This window comes from Molossus molossus, unplaced genomic scaffold (genome assembly GCF_014108415.1).
Source record: "Molossus molossus isolate mMolMol1 unplaced genomic scaffold, mMolMol1.p scaffold_m16_p_1, whole genome shotgun sequence".
Classification (NCBI taxonomy): domain Eukaryota; kingdom Metazoa; phylum Chordata; class Mammalia; order Chiroptera; family Molossidae; genus Molossus; species Molossus molossus.
The window spans coordinates 207,238,560-207,257,812 of record NW_023425344.1 but is presented as its reverse complement, the minus strand read 5'-3'; the positions used below and the strand labels follow the sequence as shown (position 1 = coordinate 207,257,812).

Sequence of the window (19,253 nt, the reverse complement as noted above, 5' to 3'; positions counted from 1 at the left end):
CCTTTGTGACGTGCCCAATGTCACTCTGAAGGGGCCTGTAGAATGGAGGCAGATGGAAGGCTGAGCTGTGACAAAGGGGTCCTTGCCAGAAAGAGGTGGTAAGAGGTGTGCCCCACGATGAAGTTGGCCAGTGAGACCTCCTCTGGCGCTATGTCAGAACCATGTCTCTTTGGGTGTTCCCGAGGAGACAGCTAAAGCACAATTTGAGCAAGGAGGGGCATGGCAGAGTCCTTGATAAAGAAAACTGCACATCTGGAAGTTGAACCTGAACTAGGAGTTCGGAAAGAAAAGTGCCCAGAGAGAGCCTCAACCTGTTGGTTTAGATGGTGAACCAAGGCTGGGGATTGTAACACTTCTTCCAGAGAGACCAGTCCTGCTTCCCAGTGGTGAAACTAACTGGAAGGCCCTCTCAGTTTCATCTGGAACCAGCTCAGGCCCCTGAGCGGCACCACACTGACTTGCCTGGTGGAGCCTTGGTGTTGGAACTGAAGGTCGTCAGGAGGGCACTGGGCTGTCAAAGGGGGCACCTCAGTGGCCTGTGTCATGCATAATTCACAAAGCACTGAATAATGGCTAATTTTACCTATATGGCTTTCTCTAGCTCATCATTTTTCAGACTCCTTGAAAGTTTTACTATAAACATTTTTGTCCACGATAGGTTAGGTCTGAATGAAAGATTCTTCTAGAATCACCAGTTTTTAAAAATCTGAATTAAAATGTAGACATGCTCTGAGATGTGATTCTCTAGTTTCCCAGCAAGCAACCAGAATGAACATCCTCGGCCAGCAAGCCCTGGCTTTCCTAATAGCAACGCTAGCACCGGGGACACTTCAGCACTATACAAAGTGTGTCATGGGGATCGACTCCTCTATTCCACACAATCCTTCTACAAGGTCATTATTACTATTGTCCTCGTTCTAGAGGTGAGGAAACCATGGCAGCATGATATGAAGAACTGGTCTAAGGACCCAGAGTTCCAGTGCTGGTAACCTAGCTTCAAAGCCCAGAGTCTGGACCCCGGCACTAGACTGCCTCTGGCTGGGAGAAGTACAGTGCACGGAGGAGGCTAGTCCCCACCCTCGCCCTTCCATGGGTCAGCCAGCTCCTAAAGCACCTGCTAGGGCTGAGTGCTGGGCGGGGAGCAGGGGAGGGGAGAGGGGGTCAGGATGTGCCCCGCCCTTTCTTTCCGAGCTTACATTTCAGTAGATGAGATAAGTCACATCCACAGGGGACTTCAACACCGGTATAGGGGAGAGTGAGCTTCCAGAAGAGAGGTAGCCAGTGTTACAGAAGTTGGGAGGAGGGTAAAATTACTTCCAGCTGAAAGGGTTCCAGAGGGTGCGTGGAAGAGCTGGCACTGGAGTAGCCCAAACTTTGGGAGGTGTGGGCTGGTGGCTGCTTACATCCTAGCCTGCCGGATTCGGCAAAGCTGGGAGGGAGAAGCCGGTGCTTAGCACAGTGCGCTCTGCTCTTGCTCCATCCAGTTAGTCATAAGGACTGATGGATGAGTTCTGTTTCTGTCACTGCCTTGACATTACTATTATTTTTTTATTGATTTTAGAGAGAGCGGAAGGGAGAGGAAGAGATACAAAGAAACATAATTGAGAGAGAACATTGATTGGCCACTGCCTGCATGCCCCCTGACTAGGGATTGGGCCCATAACCTGGGTATATGCCCTGACCAGGAATCAAACCCGTGACCTCTTGGTGCATGGGACGATACTCAACCACTGAGCCACACCGGCCAGGCTGCTCTGACATTATTAAAAGAGTGTCACTGTAGCCCTGGCCAGTTTGGCTCGGTGGTTAGAGCAACAGCCCGAGGACCAATGAGTCGCGGGTTCTATTCCGGTCAAGGACACACGTACCTGGTTGCTCTTTGTCCCTGGCCCTGGACGGGTTGTGCGGGAGGCAACCAGTCAATGTGGCTCTATCACATCGATGTTTCTCTCTGTCTCTCCCTCCCTCCCACTTTTTCTAATGATGAATAGAAAAAATATCCTCAGGTGAGGAATAAAAAAGAAAAAAGCATCACTGTAGCCCTTCATTTTAGCATGCTTCAGAAATGCAGAACTTTTATTGTTATAGCAGAACTCAAAATGCTTTTTGCATCACATAGAGCCATCTAAAATAGAGGCACAGTTCTCTTTAGGACATGAGCTGGACAGCTGGGGTTTTCCCTCTGAATAGAAGGCCAACCGTTTTAGTATGTAGCCATAAAATTTTAACTTTTTCTCAATGGGAATGTCTTTTTAAAAATATTGTAGACACTTTTCTGGCATTTTTAAGCAAAACACAATCTGGATGGAAAAAGAAATCAAAGATTAAGAAAGCATCATTTATTTATATCAAAAGGTAGCAGAAGGGCATGTAGGCTACCCAATCCCCCTCCCCAATGTCGCCTCTGCAGGATGGGACTGTGTGAAAATCCGTTTGGGGCTGTGCCATGGATGCAGATGGAGGCCACACAGAAGTAGCTTTAACACCACTGGGACTTCATGTCCCGTGATGGTGCATCAGTGCCAGTGCCTGCCCCACAGGGCACACTGATGCTCTTGGGGGCTGCGGAGCAGAGATGGTCCCTGACCTCATTTCACCCTGCCCAGGGTGGAGTTCCCTGCCCCAGATCCCAAAGGGCTATAGAAACCAGAGACAGGTGGCTGGATGTCCCCCATGGCAGCAAAGCTGTTCTGTCTTCTGTCTCCAGTGATTTGTTTCTCTGCTGTTTCAGCTGATTGTATCTGTCACAGCTTCTAAAAACAGCCAGCAATGCCGACGCTGTGACTACTGATGCCAGCCTCCCTGTCTGCTTCTCTCTGCTTTTCTCCTCCTGCCTGTTCCCTTTCTTGTCACTTCTGTTGCTACTCAGATTTGTGAGAAAAGATTGGCCTTTTATAGACATCACTTGCCAAGCACAGTTCTTCTTTGTATGTGCTGGCTAACCCATCACTCACAGTCCGGCAGGGATAATCTTATGGTCTTCCGCTTCCTTTGGCCGAGTTCTCTGGAGGCCTGCTTTTTGCTGACAAAAAGGAGAGCTGTGTGTGTGTGTTTTTCTGGCAACTTTCTCTTCTTGAATGATCCAAAAGACTAGGGATGCTGGAAAGCGAGGGACTATAAAGACAGTCTTGACAGTCTCCTCATGCCCCTTGCTGAGGGCGCTGAGGGCTCGAGCACATTGAACAGTTCTGGTTCTGAGGCAAGACAGAGCTGAGTGGTGAGGAGCCCAGACTCTGTGTCATAGAGAATGGGGTTTGAGGACACACCTGATCATTTACTGGGTCTCTAACTGTGGGCAAGTGTATGTCTCCGTTTCTTTTACCTATGTGTAATTATCTATAGAATGGTTGATTTTGAATCCTACTGTACTGTTGGATTTTGTTAGAATCATTATTATGATTGCTATCATTATCTTTGTAATTATTTACTATGCATTGCCTGTTATGTTCCCATTATGTTTGTTAAAAAATTAATTATATGGCCATATCATTGTGTACAATTTTACACTAGGGATATCATTGGCTTGTCGAACAGCTTACTTCAGCTATTTTACCATTGATTCATAATAGGCAAATAATCCTGAGACAGAGAGACAGAGAGTGTGAGTTTGGGGGATGGCGGAGGGAGGGAGAGAGGGAGGGAGGGAGGGAGGAAGGCAGGAAGGGAGGGAGGGAGGGAGGGAGGGAGGGAGGGAGGGAGGGAATGAGGAAGAAGGAATACCTGCTCAAGCTCACAAAGAATTTAAAAATAATTATATAGTATTTGGCTGGCTATAGCCATTATTAGAAAGAAAAAGCAACAAATTTAAGCCAATAATCAACTCAATCCCAATAAAATGACTACTGGCAAGATCAGTCAGTCTATGACAATGAAGACATTTGGAAAAATTAGGCACACTCTAACAACTTAAAACCTTCAGCTGTCCTCATCAGAATTCTTTAGGGGCCAACTCTAATAATTGAGCCACAACTATTATCGATTACATGCCTATTATTAATGGGCAATTCCTTTCAGTTTCATTTGGCAAATTCCGTGGTCCTCTGCTTCCCACTGTGTAGGAGCAAAAGTCACAGGAGGTCTGTAGGAAACAGAGCACCTAGAGTGCCCGTGGAATCACCAGGATGCCGTCACTTACAGCTGCAGCTCACCAAGGTTCGGGGACATGCCTCTGAAGACTCCCTGCACATCTTGGCAGTGCTAATGAAGGACAGTCACCAGACTTCTTTAACCTCCTTGCCTAAACCCAGACATGAGTGACACTGCTTACCTCGAGAAGGCATAACGCACACTCTGAAGATGTTGGAGTGATCCCCCCACCCCACTGTGCCTCACATTCTACAAAACATGCTTGTATCACTTTTACTGGGGCCCACTGTGCAGAGTAAATGTTCTCTTGTGTGGGTGGGGCTACACTAACATGCTTCTCTCTCCAAAGGGCTTGTATCTCTGCCTTCCTTCTCTTTCCTGTACCAGGGTGCAGCATTCTGTGCATGAGGAACAGGCTCTGTATAGTCCACTCAGGGGGGTTGATGAGGCTGTTGGTGGCACTTATGTTTCTAGAATAGACAATTCAGAGCTTTTCTTTTAAAATCTCAAGACTTCCTCATAGCAGGTACAGTGTTTTATTTGTTTAATAGGCCTAAATGATCCTTTTCTGCACTAAAAACTCAGAGCTTTGGACTTGTCTTTGAAACGATTAGTTGCCAATGTGGGTGAATAGATAACACCAGTACAGAGGGTGATACCAAGATAATAGCAAATATTTGCCTAAAACCATGTGGAGTGTGATGGCACGTGATAAAATAAAGATGTTCGTTCTTCATTGAAATGCCTCTAAGTTTCAGTGAATGTAATGTTACAGGAGGTAACATTCAACTCTAGAAAAATAACAGAAGATTTCTTTGTTATACTAGATGAATCTGGCAGCCAAGTCACCTCATTTGTAACTCACAGAGGAGTTCGTTCTAAACATTAATTGGTAATCTTGCTTCAAGACATGATGGAACACATAGAAACTCCCCCCACTGACCAAAATGACACGTGAAGAATAAATTTAAGCTTGCATCTTTAAAGTACTTGTACCTCAAAAAAAAAAAGGTTACCTTATACTTAGGTATACTTAGGGGAAATTGTTTTCAATTGTGATGGGATAGTATAGATTATATTTTAAAAGGACTTCTTGAAATAGGAGAAATAGAATGCTAGTATTTACTTAGATGAGAGAGAATACTATGAGAAAAAGTATGTATTAAAAAGTAAAAATAAAGAGAAATTTAAGAGCCACCTAGAAGGTGAAGAGGTGAATGGAAGTAGAAGGGTGTCAAGATAAAAAAAATAAGATAAAACAATGAGATACCCTTTCCTGCACCCTTGCTGCTGGATATATCACAGGACATGAGTGGAGGGAGGAGACTGGCCTGTTCAAGATGGGATGGGAAAACAGAGCTGTGGGTGGGCAGAGCAAAGTTTTGTGTGTGTATTATAGAAACTAGCATGGGTTGCTCTATGCTACTAAAAACATCTGAGCATTCGAAAGGACACAACCGTCCATTCTCAGATTCTCCTTTTCTGAAGAGGTATTAGTGTCATGTCCTAACTCAAGAAATGACCGTTATAAATGTGCCACTTAACAAAATAAAACTGTCACTTGCCAGCCAGAACAGGCGGTGACTGCTGACAAAATGGTGTCCCGTTCCCTTTTTGTGTCATTCCTGCAACTGGCATGTTTTCTAAGAAAAGGAACTCTTGGTCCCAACCAGCCGCAGACATGGTGCCAGGCGTTTCTCTGAAATATCAGAGCCATGGCACAGAAATGTGTAACTCATAAAAAAGAGACATGGCCTGGCTTCCTGCAAATTGTTTTTCATAAAAAAAAAAACAAACACAATGTACAAATAAATAATACTATCAAAAAGGGGTAGAAGTAGCAGAGTGAAGAAGGTAGCAAGTAAGAGAGCTGATAACGACACTCAGAGAAAAAATATTTATACTCTTAAAAGTTCTAATTATCTGACTGACTTGCTGAAGATGGGAAATCTTTCTAAATTAATTCAGAAACTGGAGGTCAATTACAACATATCCAAAAATGCTACTTCTGGGACCCCTATAGTTTAATTTTTAGCAGTGAATTTATCACAGGCTATGGGGATTATTGTGAAATGGTTGATTAAAAATGTAAAAAGAGACCAAAATCCATTGTTGCAACAATGGGAATTGAGAGCCAGGAATTCAGGGATATTGAGTCCACCCAAGAAGCTTGAACCATGGAATACAGGAGTCACAGCAAGGCCCCCACTGAAACTCACCGCATCTTTGGCCATGCAACAATAAAGCTTCTTCACTCACACAGTTTCTTTGGCACCAAATAAACCTTGCTTGAGAAGGAAATTTATAGAAGCAGACGTAGAATTTTATGAGGCCTGAGTATTGTTTTTATTTCAGCACACTTACGTTACAAAATTATCACTGAGCTGAATATTCTGGAAAGTAAGCACAATTTAGTCTATTGTGCCTCAAAAGCAGACTCATTTTGGGTTGCTGTGCCCAGATCAGGTTTGCACTTGTTATTCAGACTTTTAGTACCAGTCAGTTAGGCATGTTCCTGGCAGATGCCATTTGGATAGTGAATAGTAACTGCTGGGGTTTCTGCTACCTAGCAGTGTTGATGCACTGGCTACCAAAATATAGAAGCATCTTCTGGGAACAATTTAGATAAGCCTCCCATAGCAGGGAAGAGTAGCATATTAGCTATAGGTCACTTGTCTAGCATTTTTAAAGGTTTTACTTATGAGTGGTATTCTTCCTCCTAAGAATCAGAAACAGAACCTTCCTGTTTCTTTTCTGATTAAAAAGTAATAATTTGTATTCCTTGATCCCAGACCGATGGGAGGTGGTGGTGGTGGTTTGACAGAAACATACCAGATGCCAGAAGAAAAAAAGTCCATCTTAAATTTGATCTCTTTGACCCTCCCCACCAAAATCACAAAACAAATAATCTTCACATCAATGTTGGTTTCTTTCATAAATTCCAAGAAAGAAATGTAAAATTCTACACTGTATTTTTTTTTCCCTCACCCGAGGATATTTTTCCATTTTTTTGTGCAGATAGAGTGGGAGGGAGAGAGAAGAAGAGAGAGAGAGAGAAACATCGACGTGAAAGGGACACATCGAGTGGCTGCCACCCGCACGACCAACCAGGGCCGGGGACAAACTGCAACCAAGGTACATGCCCTTAGCGGGAACCGAACCCGGGTCTCTCTGGACCGCAGGCCGATGCTCTAACCGCTGAGCCAAACTGGCAAGGGCACTACATTTTATTTTTTATTTTATTTAGATTGACAATCTAAAAGCAATAGCAAATCGTCTGTCCAAAAAATAGGAGACTCCAGCCCTGGCCAGTTTGGCTCAGCAGTTGGAGCGTCGGCCTGTGGTCCAGAGAGACCCGGGTTCGGTTCCCGCTAAGGGCACATACCTCAGTTGCAGTTTGTCCCCGGCCCTGGTTGGTTGTGCGGGTGGCAGCCACTCGATGTGTCCCTTCACATTGTTGTTTCTCTCTCTCTCTCTTCCTCTCTCTCCCTCCCACTCTATCTGTACAAAAAAAAAAATAGGAGACTCCAAATAGTTGAAACAATCTTGAAAAAGGACAAAATTGGAGTTCTTATACTTCCTGATTATAAAACTTACTACAAAGCTACAATAATCAAAATAGTATAGTACTGGCATAAAGCCAGACATATAGACCAATGGAATTGAACAGAGAGCCCCACTGATAATAAACTCTCACAGATATGGTCACATTACTTTGACAAAGGTTTCAAGACCATTCAATGGGGAAAGGGCAGTTTTCCAACAAACGACACTTGGAAAACTGGCTATCCGCATGCAAAAGAGTGAAATTGGACCTAACATCATATACTAAAATTAACACAACATGGATCAAACACAAATGTAAGGACTGAAACTCTAAAACTGTTAGATGAAAACAAAGGGCAAACACTCCACAACACTGGATTTGAAAATAACTTCTTGGATATGACACCAAAGTCACAGGCAACAAGAAAAAGTAGACAAATTAGACTTCATGAAACTCTATCAAAAGACAACAGGGAAACAAACAACCCAATTCAAAAATGGGTGAAGGACTTGAATAGCCATTTTTTTCCAAAGGAAATATACAAATGGCCAATAGGACATGAAAAGATGCCCAACATCACTTGTCCTTAGGTAAATGCAAATTAACCCCACAGCAAGATACTACTCCACACCCACTAGGATGGCTATTATTTTTAAAAAGAAACAGAAAATAATAAGTGTTGGTAAGGATGTGGAGAAATTGGAACCCTTGTGCATTGCCAGTGGGAATGTAAAATGATGCAGCGGCTAGAAAACAGTGTGATGATTTCTCAAAAAGTTAAAATAGAATTATCATATGATCCAACAATTCTAATTCAGGGAATATACCCAAAAGAAGTGCAACAGGGACTTGCACAGATATTTGTATACCCATGTTCATAACAGCTTTATTCTCAATAGCCAAAAGGTGGAAGCAATCCAAGTGTACATCAATGGGTGAGAGGATAAACAAAATGTGGTATATATTTTCAATGGGATATTATTCAGTCTTGAAAAGAAGGAAATTTTGACACAAGCTACAACATGGATAAACCTTGAAGACAGTTGCAAAGTGAAATAAGCCAGTCAAATAGAATGGTGTTTGCCTGGGACTGGGAGGAGGGGGAAAATAGAGAGTTGTTTAATAGATACAAAGTTTCCATTTGAGAAGATAAAAAGTTCTGGAGATGGATGGTGGTGATGGCTGCACAACAGTATGAATGTAATGGTCCAAGTAAAAGTAGCTAAAGTGGTAAATGTTATGTTATGTATATTTTATTATAATAAAAATTACAAAGACCAGTAATAATGAATGAATGAATGAATGAACTGTCAAAAAAATTAGGAAAAACTTAAATGTCGAAAAATAGGGGAGCAGAAATGTTTAAATAAATTATTATAATCCACTCAATGGGATATTTATGTAGTCAATAACCTTTATTGATGGCAGCAACATGAAAAATGCCTATGATAGAGTGTTAAGTGTGAAGGGGGTAAAATTGTCACATACTGTGATTGCAACTATAAATAAGTCTAGCTCAAGGAAATAAACTAAAAGGAAATATCAAATGCTTTAAAAATTTGCCTCAGAGAGGTGAGATGATTTGCTTTTTCCCCATCTATTTTCCACTTGTTTTGGAAAGTATATGTAATAATTTTTAAAGGAAAATACATTTATATTAAAAATTGGAGAGAAAGAACAAGGAAAAGTTATTAAATAATTATTATTAAAACTCCTTTTAGTTATCTATAGAACCTGAAATGCTGGATGTTTTTGAGGCTTTTGCAAAGTAGCATAAATATCCGAATGTGAGTGACTGAGATTCCTGGAAAACTCTTGTTCAACTCTGCTTCAGAAACCATTTCAGGATTTGGGTCACCGAGCAGAGGACACAAAGGATGAACATCTCTGAAGAAAGAAAATTTCAGGGATTGTCATGTGTTTGACTCTGGGCAAAGACAACTTCCCAAAGACAGAAACTGCCTTTCTAGGTTAAAGCTGACTCACAGCATGGCAACTGGAACAGCCTTTAAAACTGCTTTCCAAAAGGAGTTGATTCTAAGTGGGTTATTCTTAAAACTTAATTCTGCAGCCATCTCTCTCTGGCTTAGTTGTCATTAGGTCCTTGTCTTTCAGCAAGTCCCCCCTCCAGCCCCTCCCCACCACCTGGCTGAAGAAAGAGAATCAATTGAGACAGGAACTGGGTTCAGGTGGTGATGTCTGCCGTTTAGAAGGGACGGGCAGTGGTGGGTGGGAGAAGGTGGGCTACTGTGTCCCAGAGCAGAAGCTTCAGCTGAACCTCAGGTTGCTCAGCTCCTTTACAGACTCTCCATGACCTCCCCCTTAGAGCAGCTCAGGGTTGTCAGCTTCCCAGAAGATGGGAGCAAGGGGGACCTGTGGAAGATGTCCCTTGTGGTGCCAAGGTAACCAGATCCTCATGATTTCAGTCTGCAAGACTTTCTGATGGCTCCTGTTGTTGGAAGTTCCTGTAAGAGCCATTATCCTACCTGTCCCCCATGCCATTGTCCACAGCAGACACTGCTACAGAATAGTCTTATAATTTGAGTTTTGTTCCATGATGTTCTTGGATTCTGGTTTGCAGAACTTTCCAAAGTCCCAGTTAGCTTCATGTCTCCTCTCTGCCATTTTTGGACCATTCTGCCTGTCATCACTTCTAGGTGGTTCGAGATCAGATCTCTCACTGCACAGTGAAATTGCGCCAGACCACGGGTCTCATGGAGTACTGCCTGGAGGTGATTAAGGAAAATGATCCTAGTGGCTTTTTGCAGGTAAGTATCAATTAGTTTCTGCCCCAGATTCTCAATGTCCCATGAGATTGAGTCTGCCAAGGCCAGACTTCCAATGGCCCTGGCTGGTCATGAGTTCCTCCATAACAGAAGCTACCTTCACACTGCTGGGTGTATGTGGGTGCCTGCTAACTTTCACTGACTTCCTGGAAGTCTCTGCCACCTCATGCTACAAGATTGAGAAGTGCACGGGCTTTTTAGTTTTTTTGTTTTGTTCTTGTGTTTAATCATGAAAACATAATTCCCTGTAAGTTTCTCCAAAGCAGAGTTATTGCCCTGCCTGAGAATTGTGTCCTTTTCCACTATTATTTCCTGGGACGTTTTGTCAGCTAGAAACGTCTTAAGTATGAAAGGTTTCTATCTACTTGACACCTCCTACAGCCAGTAAGTCAGTGATTTCCCAAATAAAGTGAAGTTTTTCATTCCTTGGATGTCTCATGATTTCTTCAGTGTTAATTGTTTTAGTGAGATGCTATGAGGTCAGCTGAATTTTACTTAAGTTTCAATCCCAGTGATTAAGGGACCTTGTATTAAGGAAAATGTAGGTCACTTGCCACTCACTTTCTACCAAACTGGCCAAGAATGACAGAGACTAAATATAAGAAATGAAAGTGCTCTCTGCCAAAGAATAGAGTGATACATGAAGATGATGATGGCTTAAAGTGTAAGAAATTTGCCCTTGCTGGTTTGACTCAGCGGTTAGAGTGTTGGCCTGTGGTCCAGAGAGTCCCGGGTTCAGTTCCCGCTAAGGGCACACACCTCAGTTGCAGTTTGTCCCCGGCCCTGGTTGGGTCGTGTGGAAGGCAACCACTCGATGTGTCCCTTTCACATCGATGTTTCTCTCTCTCTCTCTCTCCCTCCCACTCTATCTGAACAAAAAATGGAAAAATGTCTTCAGGTGAGGATAGAAAAAATATATATTAAAGTGTAAGAAATTCCATTTTACAGATTATCATAGGCAGCCTCTCTGAACTCTTTGTAAAACCCATCTCCAGGTCTTTACGGGATACCGACACTTCATATTAGAATCAGGGTTGTTGGTTCTTGTAAAATGAATTAGTCACCAACATATTATTTATGTTGTTGGCTTTTAGCTGATCAGTAATAAATAACTTGACCATATATCCAGATTTGTCTATAAGAGCAATTAACAGCTTCTGATTTTTTATATCACCCCCTCTAACTCACAAAAGTGTCCATATTTGCATGATAAATCATGGGTCACCCTCACCCTAACAGGCTCCTCACCACCTGCACACAGACAGGAAGGTGTAAGTCCCAAGGAAGGTTGTGGTAACACTCCAGGAGAGTGGAGGAGCAGTGTTCTGTGTCCACTGTGGTGGTGTATTTCTTAGGCTGTGGTCTTTGATGTGATTAGATTTCTGACGCCCTCATACGGAGAGTGCACCTGACTGAGGACCAGTGGGGGAAAGGCACGCTCACTCCCAGGATGACCACTGACTTCGACTTGAGTCTGGACAACAGCCCTCTGCTGCAGTCCATTCACCAGCTCGACTTCGTGCAGATGAAAGGTGGGTGCCTGGGTCCCCCTAGTCATAGCACCAACTGATTGGAAGTCAGTGCTTGAAGCAGAATAAAGGCAAATAAAAGGCAGCTACCAGGTTTATAAATCACCCAAGAGGTGGGAAGGTAACACACACACACCTATGGTTAATGTTACAAAACCCTGGAATGGCTCCTACCTTATCATGTAATGGAAACCTGCCTTGGGGCTGTGTAATCGACCTCTCAGGAAGTCAGATAAAGTCAGACAAACTCAATGCTTGTCACTTTGAGAATCTTAGAGATTTCAGAGGCTCAGCCTCCGAGAACAGCTGACAAAAGACGAGATAGGAAGAGAGTGAGCATCACATAAATATTATCTTGTTACAGAAAGTTACCCAGAAATATTGGTAACAATCAAGGGGGTTCAGAATGGAAATGCCTGCTTCCATGTGGACAGAGACAGTGAGCAAACGGTTGAACCTGAATTAGTGGGAATTTGGGAGGGTCAGCGGCTCGCCAATACTGCTCAGGAAAATTCAAGCCTGCATACAGAAAGAAAATGCAAATTGGAAATAAACTTTAACTTTTTGATGTAGGTGATTAAAGGATATGGCAAACTCTGAGATTTTGGGGTGGCTGAGGGAAAATAAAAATACATAAAATCATCTTAAGGAAAATAACTTTTTCAAATCAAAATAAAAACTTGAGCCAATCATGCAATAATATTTTTAATGGCAGTGTAAATAATATCCATTTGAAAAATATTTCTGATTTTTTTTTATTATTGTTCATATGGAAATAATTAAACATTTGCAGGAAGTGGCAACAATTGTAAGGAGAGGTCCTGTGTCTATGGTTACGTCTTGCATAGCTATCATATAATATCAAAACCAGGAAATGGACATTGGCATGTGTGTCTAGTTCTGTGTTATTTTGTGAGGTGTGTAATACACTGCAGTCAAGATACAGAACCCTTGCATCACCACAAAGCTCTCCCTCAGGCTACCCCCTATAGTCACACCTGCCCCCTCCCTCTGTCATCCCCAATCCCTGGCAACCAAGGGTCTGTTCTCCCAATAATTTAGTCATTTTCTGATGTTTCTTAAGAAATTGATTTGTTCTTTGCTTCTCCCAATGTAAGCATCCACACAATAAATGATTTAGAAGTCAGTGCTTTAAAATTTTTATTTCTTAAGAAAAATCTACATGCCTCCTTTATCAGACAAACAGAATCATATAACCCAGCAAAAGTTAGGGCTGTGTACTGAGGCTCACGTCACATGGTTAAACTCACCCTGTACCGAGTACATGTGCTTCTCTCATCTTTTTAATGGATCATTGCCCTCTTTTACTTTCAGTGTTTTCATTTTTTGTTTAATATGTATTGCTTTGGGACGATGCCTTAATTCATATTTGAAGTAAGCAGTGTACAGATTGCAAACAAAAACGCTTTGCTGCAGTAACAGACACAATAGTGACCGCTTACCAAATCAGACACTCTCCTTGGTGTTCTACATGGATTAACTCGTGTTGTTCTCATGGCCCTGCCAGGCAGCTGAGGAAACTGAGACACAGGAAGACTGAGTTACTTGCCTGAGCTCACACAGCCAGTGCGTGCCAGGCCCAGAGTCAAACCCGGGCGCGTGGCTCCGGAGCCCAGACCTGCACCTTCCACTTGGTGCCCTAAGGCTGGCACTTTCCGAAGCAGCTTCTTCGAGGGATGGCTGGATCTCTCTCTTCAACTTAAGACATTTAATTTTTTGTGGCAGCAATTCTTTCTTGCTGTTTTATTTTTTTCTTTAAGACCTACACAGTAGCCTGTGAAATACAGCCATCTGAGTAGTGGTTTGAGCCCCAGGTAAATTCCCCTCCATCAGCATCTCTGCACCCAATTCTTTCAATGAGATAAGCTCTTTGAAAGGTTATGTCACGAGCAGCGCAAAAGAGAAAATATGTCACGGAAGGGCAATGTAAGGGCTTTTGGTGGCAGAGGAAAAAGGATGCGCCAACCCAATTAGCCTTGGGGGTGGGGCGGGGGGGCAGGAGAGGGGGAAGCCTCAGGACTTGGAGGTGCTTCCATCAGCCAGCAGAGCTACTCCTCCCCCATTCGCTGTCACTCTGAGTCATGTCCATCTGCCCACCGTGGAGTCAGGCCTCTTGCTGGGATGGTAACCCTCGTGTGGGAGCCACAGGCGCTTCATCTCGTGTGGGAACTTCAGGTTCATGTGCTCTGCCTCACAGACCACATTCCTAAAGCATGTCATTCAGCTGTTCAGGCTGCACACAGAAAGAAGTGTGCACACTCAGTGTGCACAGGTTAATGCGCTGTGCACACAGCAAAAAATGCCAAGCACTCTGAAGGCCAAAATGCAGAACACAGAGCAGAAATTCACCCAGAACACAACATTCTCCACAAGAGTCATGTATGAAGGTGATATAATAGGCCACTGAGTAGGAGGCTGGATTATTCCATTTTTCTTTTCTTTTTAACACTTCATCTTAATTTAATTTACTTCTGATTAGTATCCCTCTGCAAAGTTGATTTATATGCTTTGTTTTATGCTCATTAAGTTTAATTAATTCAGTGAGAACCCAGTTCTCATTAGAATCTGATTTTATTTTTTTGGTTAATTCTCACCAGAGACTATTTTTTCATTGACTTTTTTAGATAGAGTACAAAGGGGGGGGGGGGGGAGGGAAAAGAGAAAAGAAACAAAAATATCAGTGTGAGAGAGACACATTGATTGGTTACCTCCTGCGTGACCCTGACTGGGGCTGGGATTGAACCTGCAACCCAGGTATATGCCCCTGATTGGAAATCAAACCTGAGACCTTTTAGTCCTCAGGCTGAGGCTCTAACCACTTACCACACTGGCCAGGGCTAGAATATGAATAATTTTTATTCTTCAGATGCTGCGGTGAAAGGAAAAAGCCAAAGCTCATGAGGCCCTGGAACTTTATTGGCTGTCGTGAAGACTTCTACTGGCCTCTCTGATGTCTGCTAATATCTATACAACTATATTGGTGTTGTTTTAGACTTTTTACTTTTTTAGGATATTCATAATTATTTGAATAAACTACACTATCACAGCTTACCAGTAAAAAATATCTCAAGAAACACACCCTAAAATTCATGTATAAATGACAAAAATTTAAGCAGCATTTTAAGGAATCTGGCCATTGTGAAACTTACAACTGTGTAACTCAAAATGTTTTCTAACTGTTCCAATTATCTTCTAATTGTGGATTTTGGTAAAAAGTTCAAATATTTTCAAAATTACTTCAAATATGCCTTCAAAGTTATGACTCAAACCGACAACTAAAATTTCTGCTTTTTTAATCAAAATTTTAGTATCTCCCTGATTTTGAAATTTCATTTCAGATGCCTTTTTTTCTTGATATTAGAAAGAAGATAGTTCTGCTGGTTTTTACATATTTCCATTTAGGCCACTATTATTCAGCAAGAATGCAATACCTAACATTATTCTATTAACTAAGGATTTAACTAATCTGCTCTTTCTAGTTCACATCACCCCCAAGCCCCTGAGATCTAAGTGGAGGATGCTGGTACCGTCTTTGTCCAAACATCCCTGAATTTTAATGACATGTTTTCGGGTTGCATTTTGATTAGAAGATCATCTTACCCTCTTTCTAGACTCTTGGAAGTGGTGTTAGATCTTTCAGACTTTTCTTTTATAGAAAACAATAGATTAAGCTTTGCTTTCTGCTTTTTTTGTTGTTGTTGTTTAGTTTTTTTCTCAATTCTAAGTTGGTATCGTCAACTTTTTCCCAGGTCATAGGAAGGAAAATTTAAGTTTCTTTTCCTCGTCCATCAAGGGCTCTGCTGCTTGGCTCAGAATAGATTTCAGATACTTATCCTCCTCCCAGAAAAATATTACCCCAGAATTGACTAAGTACACAAAGTATTCCAAGACTTACTAGTCCTGGTGCTGAAGTGAAATACCAGTGTGTTCATTCCAAACCAGGATGAACTTAACACTCCACCAAGCCTTTTTAACACACAGACCCCAAGCTGCTAATCCCCTTACGTGCTTCTATTCACCTAACACACACTTATCTTTATTAACTCATATTGAATGTAAGAGCTCTGAGTATGCACCAAGGTCAAGGGCAAGGAGAGTGTGATCTGAACAGACTCTCCTTTCAATCCTGGAGAACGTGCGCCCAGAGGTTTGGCAGTGATGGAGATGAAGCACACACAATGCCTTATATGTAATCTGTTCGTGTATGTAACCTGTTCACAGTTTGGGGGTATAAAAGTCATGTCCTCAAAACCTGTGTTCATGGTTACCCTTAACAGTGTAGTAGTGACGGATTGCCAGAAACAGTCTAAATTTTCCTCAGATGCCCTTTGTCCTGTTCAGCCACCATAAAAAGAAATGACCGTTCACAAAGGAACCTTCAGAGAAGGTGACTCAGTAAAATTTCATTCCCAACCACGATAGGTCGTAGGGTGAGATATTTCATTAATCCATACCATTAATCCTTGGGGGACTTTATCATTCCCATATAGAAACCAAAAAGAAACTTCCCCCTCAGAATGGGGTGTGGGGACTTCCCCTTAGGGCACCATGATTCAACAGCCAACCAGAGAGGCAGTAGAACGCAATGCGAGCTTGGCTTCAAATCTCAACTCTGCCTCTCTGTGTTTCAGTTTCCTCATCTACAAAGTTGAGATAATAACAGTACCAATTATTGTGGCACTGTTGTGAAAATTAAATGGGTGAATACATGAAAACCCGTCTCCACACTGTCCTGCATTCAGTAAGTGCTCAAAGGCATCACCTGTCGTCATTTGTCCACATCAACAGTGGGAGGCCAACTTCTGTTCCTCACGCATGCTCATACTCCTGTCACCTTTCACAGAGGAATTCTGGGTGGCTGCGACTGTTCACTACCTGAAGAATTAGGGGAAAATAGTAAATGCGTATGAAAACTCTGACATATAATTTGAACCCGAATGACCTTAAAAAGTTAAAACATTTGAAAACTTTGGTATAAGAAGAAATTTAATTTAATTTATTAAATTTAATTTTGAGCCATAGCTCCATCCAGCCCCTTCAAGGACGTAAGGACAGCTGGCCCTTTCCATCTAAGGGTGGGGGAGGGGAGACTTTTAGCCTGAAGCTTGATTTTATGGGCTAAAAGAATGCTTAGTACTAGAATTCTGACCAGACAGGAGAAATTAGTTCTTTAGGAAAAAAACAGTAATGTCTAGGAATGATCACAAAAGTGTTAAGACCAAGATAGCTATGGTAGCTTCAGTGAGAGGCATTTCAATAAAATAAAACATTTTTTTCTTGTAGTTCAGCCCAGGAACTGTGATGCTATCCATTTTCAAACCACAAAAGGTAAATTAATTTGGAAGTACTTTGGATTCCTGTAGACCACTTATTTTACACCTAATAAAGTAAAGTGGGGTAACGTTACACCCACTATAATGAATTTTTCTAACATGTCAGTCTTAATGTTGTCACATTTGCCTTTTATAGGCAACATCACTTTGGGGTAAATAATGAAACAGAAAAAATAATTCTGAGTACACTGAGAAATAGATTTAGATATGCAAATGTCTCTGGGTTCCTTCATTTAGTTCTTCTCCCACCCCTATTCTCCCCACCCTGCCTCTCTCTCTGCCTTTTTTGTTTAAACCTGGGACAATATTAAGATCTGAAGATTCATGAGTAGTTAGACATTTTTCTATCCTCAGTGTATCCACTGAGGACTTATAAATGAAGTCCACATGTTTTAATTATATGTGACATCATGTATTTCAATTAATATTCTAATTATACCTATGTCCATATACATAGGGAAATCTGAGTTTCTTATCAAAGTCATTGCAAGCATTTGCATGATTCAACTTGAAACCATCTTATTGGTTTCTTATTGTGCTCTTATTCTTTGATTTTAAAATTGGTGACATGAAGACTTTCCTGAAACATGAACAAAGGGAAAATGAAGACTAAGAGGAGAGCTAATAGTCCTAGGGATTGTTGATTTATGGTAGCTCTAACTAATAGGGCCTGTTGAGAGCAAATATCCCCAGGGAGAATCATTCCATGTCTTTAGAAACCCTTTGAAAAATACTTTGCTTGAACTTGCCATTTTATTCCACAGTTAATATGCTAAAAAATATTTTTCATAAGGAAAAAATGTTTAAATGACAAAATAAGTTCCTAGTGTATATAATAACCTAAAGTTAACCCTTTAATTACAACTCCTAGGTGATACCTGTTTAGGTGTAGATGGTCATTAGAATCATTAGAGGGAGTTATGTCTTCTCTCTCTCCCTCCTCCACTCAGTCCTGTAGTTCTTTCATGAGACAAGGCAACCAATGTATCTCCTTTCGTCCACATCCAGATGTCCTGGGATTTCTGGGACTACAGATCCCATTGTTCTCTGATGAGATTCCACCTGAACTCTATGCCACTGACGCTTGAAATATGGTGTCCCTTCCTAAATTGATCCCTTCCAATTAACTAGTCATAACTTTAATTTAATTATGTTTGCTCTAGTAACTCTTCATGGTTTTCTGGTAAGATAGCAGTCTTTTCTTAAGTATGAGATAATCGACCTGCTTCATCGTCACATCTTTCATGGTATAGTCACTGCTTAGTCACTGCTTTTGTTTTCTAGGTTACCCACCATAGAACCTGTTTCCTAAAATGTTCGTTCTTGGTCGGGGTGACTGGCAAGGAGCAGATTTAATTCAATGCATGACATTCAGAGTCCAGTTTGGGCACAGCATACATACCAGGTGTTCCACAATTAGCATTTGTTCGTCTAAATGTCCCTGGATGTGATCCAAACTGTTGTCTCCTATTATTAAAGTGTTACAAAAATCAATTCATGTTTTGGTGCTGAAAAAAATGTTTAAGCAGTTGGTAGAAACACTGTTCCCAGATACATATATTAAGTTTATATGTTAGGAACTTGGATTATTCATTACCTAACATTTCTGTGTCTGTACATCTGAAGGCTCAACTAATCTGCAGGGATTTTGTTTGTTTGTTTGTTTTTTAACTTTTATTATTGGAAGTATTATGGATGTGCCCCCCCCCCCCTTTTAAATCTGCAGTTTTAAGTAAGAGAGAAGACTTGGCACCAAATGGAGACAGGGTTGTGTTGTGACTAGGAACATTGTGACAGATTCTCGCAAGGTCATGAAGACACCTTGACTCTCTCCCCTGCCAGGCCCCGTCGGCTCCCACCCTGCTCTCTGGGCTCCCAGCTGACTGTTCCATCCCTGAAGAAAGAAAGGATTTGAGCTAGTGCTGTTCTTTCAAGGTTCATCATCCTTGAA

At 41.8% G+C, this 19,253-nt stretch overlaps 1 protein-coding gene across 4 annotated transcripts in view; it reads left to right on the top strand.

Annotated features, from left to right (window-relative positions):
- Positions 1-19,253, top strand: part of TRIM9 (tripartite motif containing 9) — a 93,878-nt gene that overhangs the window by 50,401 nt on the left and 24,224 nt on the right. For 2 of the 4 annotated variants that reach the window (XM_036270956.1, XM_036270940.1), the window contains exons 4-6: positions 10,291-10,401; positions 11,798-11,951; positions 17,253-17,297. In XM_036270956.1, coding sequence (XP_036126849.1) covers positions 10,291-10,401; positions 11,798-11,951; positions 17,253-17,297 — 310 coding nt within the window. The remainder of the gene's footprint in view (positions 1-10,290; positions 10,402-11,797; positions 11,952-17,252; positions 17,298-19,253) is intronic. The other 2 variants (XM_036270932.1, XM_036270946.1) reach the window with 1 other exon arrangement.